This window comes from Oncorhynchus keta, chromosome 30, assembly GCF_023373465.1.
Source record: "Oncorhynchus keta strain PuntledgeMale-10-30-2019 chromosome 30, Oket_V2, whole genome shotgun sequence".
In the NCBI taxonomy this organism is placed as follows: Eukaryota; Metazoa; Chordata; class Actinopteri; order Salmoniformes; family Salmonidae; genus Oncorhynchus; species Oncorhynchus keta.
Window position 1 is genome coordinate 60,626,323 of NC_068450.1, and position 17,020 is coordinate 60,643,342.

Below are 17,020 nucleotides of genomic sequence, written 5' to 3' on the forward strand. Positions count from 1 at the left end.
TGACACCTGTCCCACACCGGGCCTCTCTGGTTACACACACACACACACACACACACACACACACACACACACACACACACACACACACACACACACACACACACACACACACACACACACACACACACACACACACACACACACACACACACACACACACACAGAGCTATCAAGACATAAATGTCCGCCAACTACAGATGCTATTGGGTATTGTATCGCTTACATATCTCAATGTGAAACCATCTAACAATCAGTGCTTTATATTGGTCCCGTTATTACACTGTAATCCAGCTGTGAATGACCTGAGAGATTAAACACTATGATTGAGAAGGAGAGCGTGGGAGAGAAGGGAGAGATAAAGGAGGAGCGGAGATAGAGAAAAGGGAGGGAGTGAGAAAGAGAGGGTGGGGTAAAGAGAGAGAGAGAGGGAGATACCCCCATGAAAAGCTGTAGTGATAAGCAGTGAACGCAGAATGCCCTCGACTGGTACACCCAGAGTACTTCACCTATAATGTTCTACACAGACACAGTGCTTCACCTATAATGTTCTACACAGACACAGTACTTCACCTATAATGTTCTACACAGACACAGTGCTTCACCTATAATGTTCTACACAGACACAGTACTTCACCTATAATGTTCTACACAGACACAGTGCTTCACCTATAATGTTCTACACAGACACAGTACTTCACCTATAATGTTCTAGTACTTCACAGACACAGTACTTCACCTATAATGTTCTACACAGACACAGTACTTCACCTATAATGTTCTACACAGACACAGTACTTCACCTATAATGTTCTATACAGACACAGTACTTCACCTATAATGTTCTATACAGACACAGTACTTCACCTATAATGTTCTACACAGACACAGTACTTCACCTATAATGTTCTACACAGACACAGTACTTCACCTATAATGTTCTATACAGACACAGTACTTCACCTATAATGTTCTATACAGACACAGTACTTCACCTATAATGTTCTACACAGACACAGTACTTCACCTATAATGTTCTACACAGACACAGTACTTCACCTATAATGTTCTACACAGACACAGTACTTCACCTATAATGTTCTACACAGACACAGTACTTCACCTATAATGTTCTACACAGACACAGTACTTCACCTATAATGTTCTATACAGACACAGTACTTCACCTATAATGTTCTACACAGACACAGTACTTCACCTATAATGTTCTACACAGACACAGTACTTCACCTATAATGTTCTACACAGACACAGTACTTCACCTATAATGTTCTACACAGACACAGTACTTCACCTATAATGTTCTACACAGACACAGTACTTCACCTATAATGTTCTACACAGACACAGTACTTCACCTATAATGTTCTACACAGACACAGTACTTCACCTATAATGTTCTACACAGACACAGTACTTCACCTATAATGTTCTACACAGACACAGTACTTCACCTATAATGTTCTACACAGACACAGTACTTCACCTATAATGTTCTACACAGACACAGTACTTCACCTATAATGTTCTACACAGACACAGTACTTCACCTATAATGTTCTACACAGACACAGTACTTCACCTATAATGTTCTACACAGACACAGTACTTCACCTATAATGTTCTACACAGACACAGTACTTCACCTATAATGTTCTACACAGACACAGTACTTCACCTATAATGTTCTACACAGACACAGTACTTCACCTATAATGTTCTACACAGACACAGTACTTCACCTATAATGTTCTACACAGACACAGTACTTCACCTATAATGTTCTTCTTCACCTATAATGTTCACAGACACAGTACTTCACCTATAATGTTCTACACAGACACAGTAACTACACAGACACACCTATAATGTTCTACACAGACACAGTACTTCACCTATAATGTTCTACACAGACACAGTACTTCACCTATACTTCACCTATAATGTTCTACACAGACACAGTACTTCACCTATAATGTTCTACACAGACACAGTACTTCACCTATAATGTTCTACACAGACACAGTACTTCACCTATAATGTTCTACACAGACACAGTACTTCACCTATAATGTTTCTACTTCACAGACACAGTACTTCACCTATAATGTTCTACACAGACACAGTACTTCACCTATAATGTTCTACACAGACACAGTACTTCACCTATAATGTTCTACACAGACACAGTACTTCACCTATAATGTTCTACACAGACACAGTACTTCACCTATAATGTTCTACACAGACACAGTACTTCACCTATAATGTTCTACACAGACACAGTACTTCACCTATAATGTTCTACACAGACACAGTACTTCACCTATAATGTTCTACACAGACACAGTACTTCACCTATAATGACACAGTACTTCACCTATAATGTTCTACACAGACACAGTACTTCACCTATAATGTTCTACACAGACACAGTACTTCACCTATAATGTTCTACACAGACACAGTACTTCACCTATAATGTTCTACACAGACACAGTACTTCACCTATAATGTTCTACACAGACACAGTACTTCACCTATAATGTTCTACACAGACACAGTACTTCACCTATAATGTTCTACACAGACACAGTACTTCACCTATAATGTTCTACACAGACACAGTACTTCACCTATAATGTTCTACACAGACACAGTACTTCACCTATAATGTTCTACACAGACACAGTACTTCACCTATAATGTTCTACACAGACACAGTACTTCACCTATAATGTTCTACACAGACACACGCACACAAGCATTAGTTCAAGTCTATCTTTAATCATTTACATAGACTGTTTGAAAATACATGGCTTCCTGTAAAAAAAAAAACAGGTGGTTTCATTAATTAAAAATGAACAACAGAAGGGGATACTTATTAAAATCATCAACATCATCAGACTCAACCAATCAACCTCTCTGACTGGAATGTCTGTGAAATGGAATGGAACTCGTCTAGCACGGTGGAATGCTTTTTGATTGGCCAATCATAGGAGCAAATCCTAACTTCCACTTAAGTCACGTTGTCACGTAGTTATGCGTTGATGTCAATGGGAGACTAAGTGACAATTCAACTTAATGAAGTGAAAGTTAGGATTCACCCCATAGAGCCTGTTGTGTTCATTAAGGCACACCGTTATGGAAGGTTTCTATCAGAATGTTAGTCACAAAACACCAAATGAAAAGTATTTATACACGTTAAAAAACAGTTCTCCAAGTATCACCATTTTTTCCCCTCAACATTTGTCAAAGTTCATAATATACAAAACAATTTTGAAAAATGCCATTTGGTTTTGCTGCCAAAATATTTGAATTGAATACCGAGATTACAGCAATTACTTTCTTTCATTTTGTTAAAGGTGCAATCTGTAGTTTTATTTGCAGGTGTACTGCAACACTGATACTGTAGGATTGAAATGAACTATTTGTTTGTGGGACAATCATTTTTACAGATTGCACCTTTAAGGTTTCTTAGTCAGAGTAAAGAGAGAGAAAGAACAGGTAGCAGGCAGAGACAAACAGAACAAGAAAACCTCACAACATATGAATGAAAAAGAGGGTGAGGAAAATGGAGGGGGGGTGAGGGACAGATGAGGAGGGGGTGTGAGGGACAGACAGGGAGGGGGTAAGAGACATAGGAAGACTGGTGTGTGATATGGAGTGAGGGGTGAGGGACAGATGAGGAGGGGGAGTGAGGGACAGACAGGGAGGGAGGGGGTAAGAGACATAGGAAGACTGGTGTGTGATATGGAGTGAGGGGTGAGGGACAGATGAGGAGGGGAGTGAGGGACAGACAGGGAGGGAGGGGGTAAGAGACATAGGAAGACTGGTGTGTAATATGGAGTGAGGGGTGAAGGACAGACAGGGAGGGGGGGTGAGGGACAGACAGGGAGGGGGTGAGGGACAGACAGGGAGGGGGAGAGAGACATAGGAAGACTGGTGTGTGATATGGAGTGAGGGGTGAGGGACAGATGAGGAGGGGGGGTGAGGGACAGATGAGGGGGGGGTGTGAGGGACAGACAGGGAGGGGGTAAAAGACATAGGAAGACTGGTGTGTGATATGGAGTGAGGGGTGAAGGACAGAGGGGAAGGGGAGTCAAACAGAGCAGGAAGCCGACTTGTGTGACTTGTAGGTGTACGAGCCAGGGCCCTAGCAGGCTGGTGTTTAGCATCAAGGAGGAGATGCTGTCAGTTACTGAGAGGCACTGACGAGTTGGCACTGCAGGGCTGGAAGTTAGCTGGTAAGGCTAGTAGTTAGCAGTTAGCACTCAGGCTAACACAGAGATATAGGAATCCAGTGTATCTGTGGCTAACCAGGGTTAGCGGTTACTCTTCATGGCCTCCTTGGCTGCCAGGATGAGAGGGGTGAGGCTGGAGAGAGGCTTGGCCAGCTTTAGGAATGGATGCTACAGGGAAGACAAGAGATCAACCAATGAAACAAACTCTTCTCATCACGGTGTGTGTGTGTGTGTGTTTGTTTGTGCGTGTGTGTGTGTGTGTGTACCTGCAGTAGTTCTTTCCCCCCTCCTCTCTTCTCTACATCCATCTCCAGACAGCGGGACAGGAAGGACCTGAACACTGGAGATAACTTCTCTGGAGACTGGAGCTCTGGAGTCCCATTGGTGGCTATCAGGTAGAGGGCCTGTAGGAGACACAGACTGAACATTAGTGGCCACCAAGTGCAATGCCTGGACACACACACAGGCATGGAACCCCCCCCACACACACACACATCCAACCTCACCCTGAGTGGGTTCTCGTTGAGGTAAGGGGGTTCTCCCTCCACCATCTCTATAGCCATGATGCCCAGGGACCAGATGTCCACCTTGGGTCCGTAGGCCTTCCTGGTCACCACCTCAGGAGCCATCCAGTAGGGAGTCCCCACCATGGTGCTTCTTTTACTCTGCTCTGGAGTGATCTGGGCACAGAACCCAAAGTCAGCTGGAGAGGGAGGGGAGAGAACAGACATGTTAGAGGGACGGTTAATATGAAACATTCACCTAGTCACATTCAGCTAGACAGAGGAGAGAAAACAGGTAAGTTAGTGTGACTGTCAAGCCAATACAATGATAGGACACAAAACAATAGGACACTTAGAATTGGCAAGGCATTTTATCTAGGAACAGAACCTAGAACCAGCTACAGAGGAGAGGGGGAGATATGAAGGGAGAGAGGAAGAGGAGGCAGACAGAAAGTGTGTGTGTTTGTGTGTGTGTAACGTGTACGCTGGGAGTCAGGAAGCAACTACAGGGAGTGAATAATTGAATTAATAAATAGAACATGAAACAGAAAAAGCTCACAGACATGAAACCAGAACAGAGTCAATGGCGCCTGGGGAAGGAACCAAAGGGAGTGACATATATAGGGAAGGTAATCAGGGAGGTGTTGGAGTCCAGGTGAGTCTGATGAGGCGCTGGTGCCCATAACGATGGTGACAGATGTGTGTAATCATGAGCAGCCTGGTGACCTAGTGCGCCGGAGAGGGAGTGTGTGTGTGTTCTTACTGAGCTTGACAGATCCGTCCATGCCCAGCAGCACGTTGTCACTCTTGATGTCTCTGTGGATCACCTGGTTGGCATGGAGAAACTCCAGAGCCTGCAGACACTACAGGACACACACAGGACACACCGTCACACACACCTCCCTGTGCTCTGTGACTGAGTGTGAGTGAGTATACCTTTCGGCAGACAGCAGCAGTGTGTGTGTGTGTGTACCTCTCTGCACACGGCAGCGATCTGAGCCTCGTCCATGCATGTTTCCGTGACAACGTCCGTGAGCGAACCTCCAGCCAGATACTCCATCACCACAAACAACTCCTCACCTACCAGGAAACTACACGCACGCACGCACGCACGCACGCACGCACGCACACACACACACACACACACACACACACACACACACACACACACACACACACACACACACACACACGCACACACGCACACACACACACACACACACACACACACACAGGAACAGAAACAGAAACAAAGTAAATAACTGACTCCAACACACAGAGTACTGACACAGGCGTACTTCTGAGGTGTGTGTGTGTGTGCGTGTGTGCGTGTGTGTGTGTGTGTGTGTGCGTGCGTGCGTGTGTGTGTGCGTGCATATTACCTGTCTACGTAGTTGACGATGTTTGGTTGTTGTAACTCCTTCATCACCAGGATCTCGTTGATGATCAGCTCCTTCTTCGGCTGTTTCTGGAGGTTGATCTGTTTGATAGCTACCTGTAACACACACACAAGTTTTAAGTCTGTGTTCAGTCTGAAAGTGTGTGTGTGTTGGTGTTGACCCAGGAAGGGACCTTACCTCTGCACCAGTGGCAACATCGATGGCTGTATAGACAGTACCAGACGCTCTGAGAGAGAACGAGAGAGAAAGAGAGAACGAGAGAGAACGAAAGAGAGGGAGAGCGAGAGAGAACGAGAGAGAGGCAGAGCGAGAGAGAGAACGAGAGAGAGGGAGAGCGAGAGAGAATGAGAGACAGCGAGAGAGAGAGAGAGTAGTGTCCAATCTGTTACTTAGATATGGATAAAGGCACAAAAGGTGAATGGACTCACCTCTACAGTGTGTGTGTGTGTGTGTGTGTGTGTGTGTGTGTGTGTGTGTGTGTGTGTGTGTGTGTGTGTGTGTGTGTGTGTGTGTGTGTGTGTGTGTGTGTGTGTGTCTCACCCCTGGCCGATCTTCTCATAGCGTGTGTACTTCTTCTTGGGATCTCCAATACTGACGATGGTTCCTGAAAGACATAGAGCCAGACTGGTGACATGATGTGTGTGACATACCGTATGTCTGTGTGTAATATACTGTATGTCTGTGTGTAATATACTGTATGTCTGTGTGTAATATACTGTATGTCTGTGTGTAATATACTGTATGTCTGTGTGTAATATACTGTATGTCTGTGTGTAATATACTGTATGTCTGTGTGTAATATACTGTATGTCTGTGTGTAATATACCGTATGTCTGTGTGTAATATACTGTATGTCTGTGTGTAATATACTGTATGTCTGTGTGTAATATACCGTATGTCTGTGTGTAATATACTGTATGTCTGTGTGTAATATACTGTATGTCTGTGTGTAATATACTGTATGTCTGTGTGTGATATACTGTATATCTGTGTGTGATATGATGTGTGTTATATACTGTATGTCTGTGTGTAATGTGATGTGTGTGATATACTGTATGTCTGTGTGTAATATACTCTATATCTGTGTGTAATATACTGTATATCTGTTTGTGATATGATATGTGTAATATACTGTATGTCTGTGTGTAATATACTGTATGTCTGTGTGTAATATACTGTATGTCTGTGTGTAATATACTGTATGTCTGTGTGTAATATACTGTATGTCTGTGTGTAATATACTGTATGTCTGTGTGTAATATACTGTATGTCTGTGTGTAATATACTGTATGTCTGTGTGTGATATACTGTATGTCTGTGTGTAATATACTGTATGTCTGTGTGTAATATACTGTATGTCTGTGTGTGATATACTGTATATCTGTGTGTGATATGATGTGTGTTATATACTGTGGTCCTTCTGTAGCTCAGTTGGTAGAGCATGGCGCTTGTAACGCCAGGGTAGTGGGTTCGATTCCCGGGACCACCCATACGTAGAATGTATGCACACATGACTGTAAGTCGCTTTGGATAAAAGCGTCTGCTAAATGGCATATATTATATATTATTATTATTATATACTGTATATCTGTGTGTAATGTGATGTGTGTAATATACTGTATGTCTGTGTGTAATATACTGTATGTCTGTGTGTAATATACTGTATGTCTGTGTGTAATACACTGTATGTCTGTGTGTGATATACTGTATGTCTGTGTGTAATATACTGTATGTCTGTGTGTAATATACTGTATATCTGTTTGTGATATGATATGTGTAATATACTGTATGTCTGTGTGTAATGTGATGTGTGTAATATACTGTATGTCTGTGTGTGATATGATGTGTGTAATATACTGTATGTCTGTGTGTAATGTGATGTGTGTGATATACTGTATATCTGTGTGTGATATGATGTGTGTAATATACTGTATGTCTGTGTGTAATGTGATGTGTGTGATATACTGTATGTCTGTGTGTGATATGATGTGTGTAATATACTGTATGTCTGTGTGTAATGTGATGTGTGTGGTATATGCACAATACATTCTATTTGTGTAAGATACTGTGTGTGTGTTCCATGTGTGTGTGTGTGTTCCAGGTGTGTGTGCATTCCAGGTGTGTGTGTGTGTGTGTGTTCCAGGTGTGTGTGTGTGTTTCCTTACGTAGTTTCTCCATGATTTCCTCGTCAGTCATCTTGCCCTGCTGTTTCTTCTTGTTCCTGTTGGAGGCGGAGTCAGGCTCTGGCAGCGGAGGAAGTGGGTCGATGACAGATTTGGTGTACACCTACCACACACACAGACACACACACATGGTTGAGTTCTAGTTTTTTTTCATTGCAGTCACACTATCTCAGAAGAGTAGCGTTCCTGAAACACTTTTCCAGGCCCTGTGTGTGTGTGTGTGAGTGTGTGTGTGTGTGTGTGTGTGTGTGTGTACGGGGTAACTTACTGATTTGGTGTGCTCAGGCCGTGGCGCCACAATAGGGGGCGGCGCTTCGTCTCCATCATCCTCATCATCATCACCGTCCTTACCGCCTGATGGCGAGGACGTGGCACCCTGCTTTCCAGGCTGGAACACACACACACACAGTGTTGCAATGAATAAGCCCTTAGTAGTTTGTACTTTGGAATTTTCTTGTGGTAGTTTAGTACTCACCGACTGTGCATCTTTTTCTGAGGGAAGAGGACAGAGAGACAGCCAGAGAGACAGACAGAGACATACAGAGAGACAGACAAAGTGACAGACAGAGACAGACAGAGAGACAGACAGAGAGAGAGACAGACAGACAGAGAGACAGACAGACAGAGAGACAGACAGAGAGACAGACAGAGACATACAGAGAGACAGACAGAGACAGACAGAGAGACAGACAGAGAGACAGACAGAGCGACAGACAGAGACAGACAGACAGAGAGAGAGACAGACAGACAGACAGACAGACAGACAGACAGACAGACAGAGAGAGAGACAGACAGACAGACAGAGAGACAGACAGAGAGACAGAGACAGAGAGAGAGACAGAGAGAGACAGACCGAAAGAGACAGAGACAGAGACAGACAGAGAGAGAGAGAGAGATACAGACAAGTGACAGACAGAGAGACAGAGAGACAGACAGACAGAGACAGACAGAAAGAGACAGAGAGAGAGAGTTTTAATGAAACATCTATAGACATCGGAGAGATTTATGACTGATTCATTCACATGATAGAAGAGACCCAGGGTACTTCTCAAATGGCATCCTATTCCCTTCACAGTGCAGTACATAGGGAAAAGGGTGCCATTTGGGATGCAGACAAATCACATCAAATCAAATCAAATTTATCATATGCGCCAAATACATGTGTAGCTCACCGTGAAATGCAGACTTACAAGCCCTTAACCAACAATGCAGAGTTTAAAGAAAATATTTGTTAAATAAAGGAAAGAAAGAAAAAGTTACACAATAAAATAACAGTAGCGAGGCTTTCTACAGGGTGTGCCGAGTCAATGTGCAGGGGTACAGGTTAGTCGGTAATATGTGCATGTAGGTGGGGGTAAAGTGACTATGAATAGATAATAAACAGTGGGTAGAAACAGTGTAAAAAAGGGGGTCAATGTAAATAGTCCGGGTGGCTATTTGATAAACTGTTCAGTAGTCTAATGGCTTGGGGGTAGAAGCTGTTGAAGAGCCCTTTGGACCTGCACTTGGTGCTCCGCTACTGCTTGCTGTGTGGTAGCAGAGAGAACAGTCTATGATTAGGGTGGCTGGAGTCTTTGACAATCTTTAGGGCCTTCCTCTGACACCGCCTGGTATAGAGGTCCTGGATGGCAGGAAGCTTGGCCCCAGTGATGTACTGGGCCGATCGCACTAACCTATGTAGTGTCTTACGGGCGGATGCCGAGCAGTTACCGTACTAGGCGGTGATGCAACCATGCTCTTGATGGTTCAGCTGTAAAACCTTTGGAGTATCTGAGGACCCATGCCAAATCTTTTCAGTCTCCTGAGGGGGAATAGGTTTTGTAGTGCCCTCTTCACGTCTATCTTGGTGTGTTTGGACCATGATAGTTCTTGGTGATGTGGACACCAAGGAACGCTCTCGACTGGCTCCGCTACAGCCCGGTCGATGTTAAGGGGCCTGTTAGGCCTTTTCCTGTAGTCCACGATCCGCTCCTTTGTCTTGCTCACATTGAGGGAGATGTTGGTGTCCTGGCACCACACTGCCAGGTCTCTGACCTCCTCCCTGTAGGCCGTCTCATTGTTGTCGGTGATCAGGCTGTTGTGTTGTCAGCAAACATAATGATGGTGTTGGAGTTATGGGTAAACAGGGAGTACAGGAGGGGACTAAGCACGCACCCCTGAGATATAGAGGTAGAGATATAGAGATAGAGAGATGGACCAACCTGAGAAGGAGAGGTATTTCTGTTTTGCGGTGGAGGAGTCGTAGAACTTGAGAATGTCCAGAACAGCCTGAGGATTCTGCTTCTGCTCCGATTTACTGATGTTAGACGTCTGGAGCAGTTTGGACCACTGCTCCGGCATGCCCTACACACACACACAGACACACACGCAGATTATTACTCAAACACACACACAGATTATTACTCAAACACACATACACACACACACAGATTATTACTCAAACACACATACACACACACATACACAGATTATTACTCAAACACACACACACACACACACACACACACACACACACACACACACACACACACACACACACACACACACACACACACACACACACACACACACACACACACACACACACACACACACACACACACACACTGATTATTACTCAAACACACATACACACACACACACACACAGATTATTACTCAAACACATACTCACACACACAGATTATTACTCAAACTGTCACGAGTCCGACCGAGGGTGTTTCCCCTTCCCGGGCGGTTGGCGCTCGGCGGTCGTCGTCACCGGCCTATTAGCTGCCACTGATTGTTTTTCCTCCCCCTCCTTGTATGTTTAGTGGTAGCACCTGTTCATGATTGAATCAGCTAATTAGTTTTGTCTTTATTAGGCAGCCGGCCCGCCTGGTTGTTGTGCGGGATTATTGCAGTGTAACCTTCGGCTCTGTTGTTAGAAGTACGTGTTAGTGCCTGGTCGTTACGTTTTCTGTTGTACATTCTCATTCCCTGTGTTTGGGGCCGTTACTATTGTGAGCACCCTGGGATGCGTTGGCGCTATTAAAGACGCACAGCTTTGCACTCACTGTCTCCTGCGTTTGACTCCACACCTACGACACCTGAAGTGTTACAGAATCCCGCACCATAAATCGAATGGAGTCAGCAGGAGCAGCAGCCAACCCTCTCCCATCGATGGAGGAACGGGTTCTCCACCACACCACCATTCTCCATCGGATCGGATCCGCGATGGATCAAGTGATGGAGAGAATGGACCGATGGGAGAGGAGTGGTCTCCTCTCTCCACCTTCGGCACCCCGACTCCGGTCTCCCCATCACTCGACTCCAGCACCCTTCGTCTGACGCTACCGAGGGCTTATGATGGGAGCGGCGGGTTGCCAGGGGTTTCTGCTTCAGCTGGAGCTATACCTGGCCACCGTTAGACCCCCTCCCTCAGGAGCGGAGAGGGTGAGTGTCCTCATCTCCTGCCTCACGGGTCGTGCTCTGGAGTGGGCGAACGCAGTCTGGAATGGCCCAGACTCAGCGCGGGAGCACTACCCAGAGTTTTCCTGCCGCTTCCGTGCCGTATTTGATCACCCTATAGACGGCCGAGCGGTGGGAGAACGACTTTTTCATCTCAGGCAGGAGAGGAGGAGCGCCCAGGATTACGCGCTGGAGTTCCGGACCTTGGCAGCCGGATCTGGGTGGAACGACAGGGCCCTTATGGACCACTACAGGTGTAGTCTCCGAGAGGACGTCCGCCGGGAGTTAGCGTGTCGGGACACCACTCTGTCACTGGATCAGCTGATTGACATGTCCATTCGACTGGACAATCTGCTGGCTGCCCGCGGGCGTTCAGAGAGGGTCCTGTGCGTTCCACCACCCAGCCCCTCCGCTCCCATTCCGACTTCCCTGCACCAACTGTGGTCGGAGAGGACACACGTCTGATCGGTGCTGGGGGGGTCCGTCTGGGAGTAGAGATGGCAGGCGGAACGCTTCTCGGTCACCCCAGGTGAGTCAGCATCAGACTCACCCAGAATCCCTTGTTGGCCATATGTTTGTCTTAATCTCTTTCCTTCACTTTTTTCCCTCTTCCCAGCATAGGGCGCTAGTCGATTCAGGCGCAGCTGGGAACTTTATGGGTCGCGGACTCGCCCTTAAGTTAGGGGTTCCGCTGGTGCCGATAGATTCTCCTTTCCCCGTGCACTCCCTAGATAGCCGGCCATTAGGGTCAGGGATGGTCGGGAGACCACGGTCCCACTGGACATGGTGACGCAGGGGAATCATAGGGAGCGTATCAGTTTTTATTATTGATTCGCCTGCGTTTCCAGTGGTGCTGGGGACTCCTGGCTGGCCCGGCACAATCCTAAAATTTCGTGGAGACAAGGGGTTCTCCAGGGGTGGTCAGAGGAGTGTTCTGGAAGGTGTTTGGGAGTTTCCATCGGTGCCACGTCGGTGGAGAGTCCAGACCAGGGTTCCACGGTGTGCATTCCCCAGTATGCCGATTTGGCAATCGCTTTCAGTAAAGTGAAAGCGACTAAATTACCACCTTATCGACCGGGGAAGGGATTATGCGATAGATCTCCAGGTAGACGCTGCGCTTCCCAAGAGTCATGTGTACCCGCTGTCCCAGGAGGAGACGTTGGCAATGGAGACATATGTCACGGAGTCGCTGGGACAGGGGTACATTCGGCCCTCCATTTCACCCGTCTCCTCGAGTTTCTTTTTGTGAGGAAAAAGGAGGGAGGTTTGCGTCCGTGTATCGATTATAGAGGTCTAAACGCCATCACAGTGGGGTATAGTTACCCTCTACCTCTCATCGCTACGGCGGTGGAATCGTTCCACGGAGCGCAGTTCTTCACAAAACTGGATCTCAGGAGCGCGTATAGTCTGGTGCGTATTCGGAAGGGAGACGAGTGGAAAACCGCATTTAGTACTACATCCGGCCACTATGAGTACCTCGTCATGCCGTATGGGTTAAAGAATGCTCCAGCCGTTTTCCAATCCTTTGTAGACGAGATTCTCAGGGACCTGTGCGGTCAGGGGTGGTTGTTTATATCGATGACATTCTGATCTACTCGGCCACTCACCCCGCGCATGTGTCTCTGGTGCGCAAAGTGCTTGGAAGACTGCTGGAGCATGACCTATACGTCAAGGCTGAGAAATGCGTGTTCTCTAAACGAGCCGTCTCTTTTCTGGGATATCGCATTTCCACCTCGGGGGTGGTGATGGAGGGTGAACGCATTAGGGCCGTGCGTAATTGGCCGACTCCAACCACGGTAAAGGAGGTGCAGCGGTTTTGGGTTTTGCCAACTACTACCGGAGGTTTATCCGGGGTTTTGGCCAGATAGCGGCTCCCATTACCTCACTGCTGGGGGGGGGCCCGGTGCGATTGCAGTGGTCAGCACAGGCGGACAGGGCATTCAACAAGTTGAAGGCGCTGTTCACTGAGGCGCCCGTGTTGGCGCATCCGGATCCCTCTCTAGCATTCATAGTGGAGGTGGACGCGTCCGAGGCTGGGGTGGGTGCCGTGCTATCACAGCGCTCGGGTACGCCACCAAAACTCCGCCCCTGCGCTTTCTTCTCAAGGAAGCTCAGCCCAGCGGAGCGTAACTATGATGTGGGGGACCGGGAGTTGCTAGCGGTGGTTAGAGCTCTGAAGGTGTGGAGACACTGGCTTGAGGGGGCTAAGCACCCTTTTCTCATCTGGACCGACCACCAGAATCTGGAGTATATTCGGGCTGCAAGGAGACTTAACCCACGTCAGGCAAGGTGGGCCATGTTCTTCACCCGGTTCCGGTTTACTTTGTCTTATAGACCGGGCTCCCAGAGCGTGAGGGCTGACGCACTGTCCCGCCTTTACGACACCGAGGATGGGTCCACCGAACCTACTCCCATCCTTCCCGCCTCTAAGCTGGTAGCCCCAGTGGTATGGGAGGTGGACTCGGACATCGAGCGGGCGTTACGGGCTGAACCCGCGCCTCCTCAGTGTCCAGCGGGCGAAGGTACGTGCCGCTTGATGTTCGGGACAAGCTGATTCGGTGGGCTCACGTCCTACCCTCCTCGGGTCACCCTGGGGTGACGAGGACAGTGGGGAGCCTTCAGGGGAGGTATTGGTGGCCTACGTTGGTTAAGGACGTTAAGGGTTATGTCTCCTCTTGCTCAGTGTGCGCTCAGAGTAAGGCTCCTAGGCACCTTCCTAGAGGAAGCTACAACCCCTCCCCGTTCCACAGCGGCCATGGTCACATCTGTCCATAGATTTCCTGACCGATCTTCCGCCGTCTCAGGGGAACACCGCGGTTCTAGTGATTGTGGATCGGTTTTCTAAGTCCTGCCGTCTCCTCCCGTTGCCCGGTATCCCTACAGCCCTGCAGACTGCGGAGGCATTATTTACCCATGTCTTTCGGCACTACGGGGTGCCGGAGGACATCGTTTCTGATCGGGGCCCCCAATTCACGTCTCGGGTATGGAGAGCGTTCATGGAACGTTTGGGGGTCTCTGTCAGCCTGACCTCCGGTTATCACCCGAGAGTAATGGGCAGGTGGAGAGATTGAACCAGGAGGTGGGTAGGTTTCTGCGGTCGTATTGCCAGGATCGGCCAGGGGAGTGGGCACGATACATTCCCTGGGCTGAAATGGCTCAGAACTCACTACGCCACTCCTCTACTAACGTGTCCCCTTTTCAGTGTGTGTTGGGATACCAGCCGGTCCTGGCACCATGGCATCCGAGCCAGACCGAGGCTCCTGCGGTGGAGGAATGGGTACAGCGCTCCAAGGAGACCTGGAGGGCCGTCCAGGAGTCTCTACGACAAGCGAGTGGACGGCAGAAGAGGAGTGCTGACCGCCACCGCAGTGAGGCCCCCGTGTTTGTACCGGGGGACAGGGTCTGGCTCTCGACCCGAAACCTACCTCTCCGCTTGCCCTGCCGGAAGCTGGGTCCGCAGTGTGTAGGGCCCTTTAAAGTCCTGAGGAGAATAAACGAGGTGTGTTATCGATTACAACTCCCTTCCTATTATCGAATTAACCCCTCGTTTCATGTGTCTCTCCTCAGGCCGGTGGTAGCTGGTCCCCTGCAGGACAGTGAGGTACCGGAGGTCCCTCCCCCTCTGGACATCGAGGGGACCCCGGCGTACACGATCCGGGCCATTCTGGACTCAAGACGCCGGGTGAGGGGCCTGCAGTACCTCGTGGACTGGGAGGGGTACGGTCCAGAGGAGAGGTGCTGGGTACCGGTGAGGGACATCTTGGATCCATCCATGTTGAGGGATTTCCATCGCCTCCATCCGGATCGCCCTGCACCTCGTCCTCCGGGCGACCTCGAGGCCGGTGTCGGCGCGCTGCGGGAGCCGCGCGTCAGGAGGGGGGTACTGTCACGAGTCCGACCGAGGGTGTTTCCCCTTCCCGGGCGGTTGGCGCTCGGCGGTCGTCGTCACCGGCCTATTAGCTGCCACTGATTGTTTTTCCTCCCCCTCCTTGTATGTTTAGTGGTAGCACCTGTTCATGATTGAATCAGCTAATTAGTTTTGTCTTTATTAGGCAGCCGGCCCGCCTGGTTGTTGTGCGGGATTATTGCAGTGTAACCTTCGGCTCTGTTGTTAGAAGTACGTGTTAGTGCCTGGTCGTTACGTTTTCTGTTGTACATTCTCATTCCCTGTGTTTGGGGCCGTTACTATTGTGAGCACCCTGGGATGCGTTGGCGCTATTAAAGACGCACAGCTTTGCACTCACTGTCTCCTGCGTTTGACTCCACACACCTACGACACCTGAAGTGTTACACAAACACACATACTCACACACAAAGGTTATTACTCAAACACACATATACACACACACACACATATATATGCCACAGACACACCCACAGATGAATCGTTAAACACACACACTAGGAGAAACAAAGACAGACTCACTGTGAACTCTCCTGTGACAGAGTCGAAGCCCACATGGATGGTGTGTTCAAAGTCTGACGGAGAGGAGATCTCTGGTCTGTTGTCCTTATCACGATCCTTCTTCCTGCCTCCTGACACACACACACACACACACACATACTATAATTAATATGCACACTTCTTAACACAGCTTAGATGTCTGTGTGGTTCTGTATATGTGTGTGTGTATGTTTGTGTGGCATCATCATCGGCATCGGTCGACAGCCATGAGAAAGTGTGTGTTTGTGTGTGTGTGTGTGTGTGTGTGTGTGTGTGTGTGTACCTTTCTCGGAGGCAAATATGGAGATCATTTTACTTCGTTTCTGTTTCTCAGGGACAGAGGGGAGGGACCGAGAGTTGTAGTTGCCCGACACGGAGTCCTTGGCTCCGCCTCCTTGGCTGTTCATTCTGACAGGGGGAGCGGGGGGCTTGTCTTCACACACACCGCTGTCACACATCTACACACACACACACCTGGAGAGGGAGAGAGACACACACCGCTGTCAGAGAAAAAGAGAGACCTCTATCATGCCTTGACACACCGACACAAAGCGAGAAGGTGTGTGTCCCCGTGTGTGTGTCTGCGTGTAAGAGGGAACAAAGAGTGGATGAGGAAGATACATGTTATGTGTGGTTTCCTGCTGTGTGTGTGTGTGTGTGTGTGTGTGTGTGTGTGTGTGTGTGTGTGTGTGTGTGTGTGTGTGTGTAATGCATTGCAGAGCAGAAGGATGTTTTCGGCTACAAATAAGGTCAAATCTCCCGTCTGACACCTTTTCACC

The 17,020-nt window shown here is 48.1% G+C and overlaps 1 protein-coding gene across 2 annotated transcripts in view; it reads right to left on the minus strand.

The window, feature by feature from the left end:
* Positions 1-2,785: 2,785 nt before the first annotated feature.
* Positions 2,786-17,020, minus strand: part of LOC118363198 (serine/threonine-protein kinase PAK 2-like) — a 57,636-nt gene continuing 43,401 nt past the window's right edge. For both annotated transcript variants that reach the window (XM_052488911.1, XM_052488912.1), the window contains exons 2-15: positions 16,525-16,715; positions 16,224-16,333; positions 10,550-10,691; positions 8,824-8,840; positions 8,617-8,736; positions 8,331-8,451; positions 6,706-6,769; positions 6,343-6,391; positions 6,148-6,260; positions 5,739-5,856; positions 5,529-5,628; positions 4,769-4,965; positions 4,529-4,666; positions 2,786-4,430 (exon numbers count right to left, since the gene is read on the minus strand). In XM_052488911.1, coding sequence (XP_052344871.1) covers positions 4,344-4,430; positions 4,529-4,666; positions 4,769-4,965; positions 5,529-5,628; positions 5,739-5,856; positions 6,148-6,260; positions 6,343-6,391; positions 6,706-6,769; positions 8,331-8,451; positions 8,617-8,736; positions 8,824-8,840; positions 10,550-10,691; positions 16,224-16,333; positions 16,525-16,699 — 1,551 coding nt within the window. In that variant the 5' untranslated portion in view covers positions 16,700-16,715 and the 3' untranslated portion in view covers positions 2,786-4,343. The remainder of the gene's footprint in view (positions 4,431-4,528; positions 4,667-4,768; positions 4,966-5,528; positions 5,629-5,738; positions 5,857-6,147; positions 6,261-6,342; positions 6,392-6,705; positions 6,770-8,330; positions 8,452-8,616; positions 8,737-8,823; positions 8,841-10,549; positions 10,692-16,223; positions 16,334-16,524; positions 16,716-17,020) is intronic.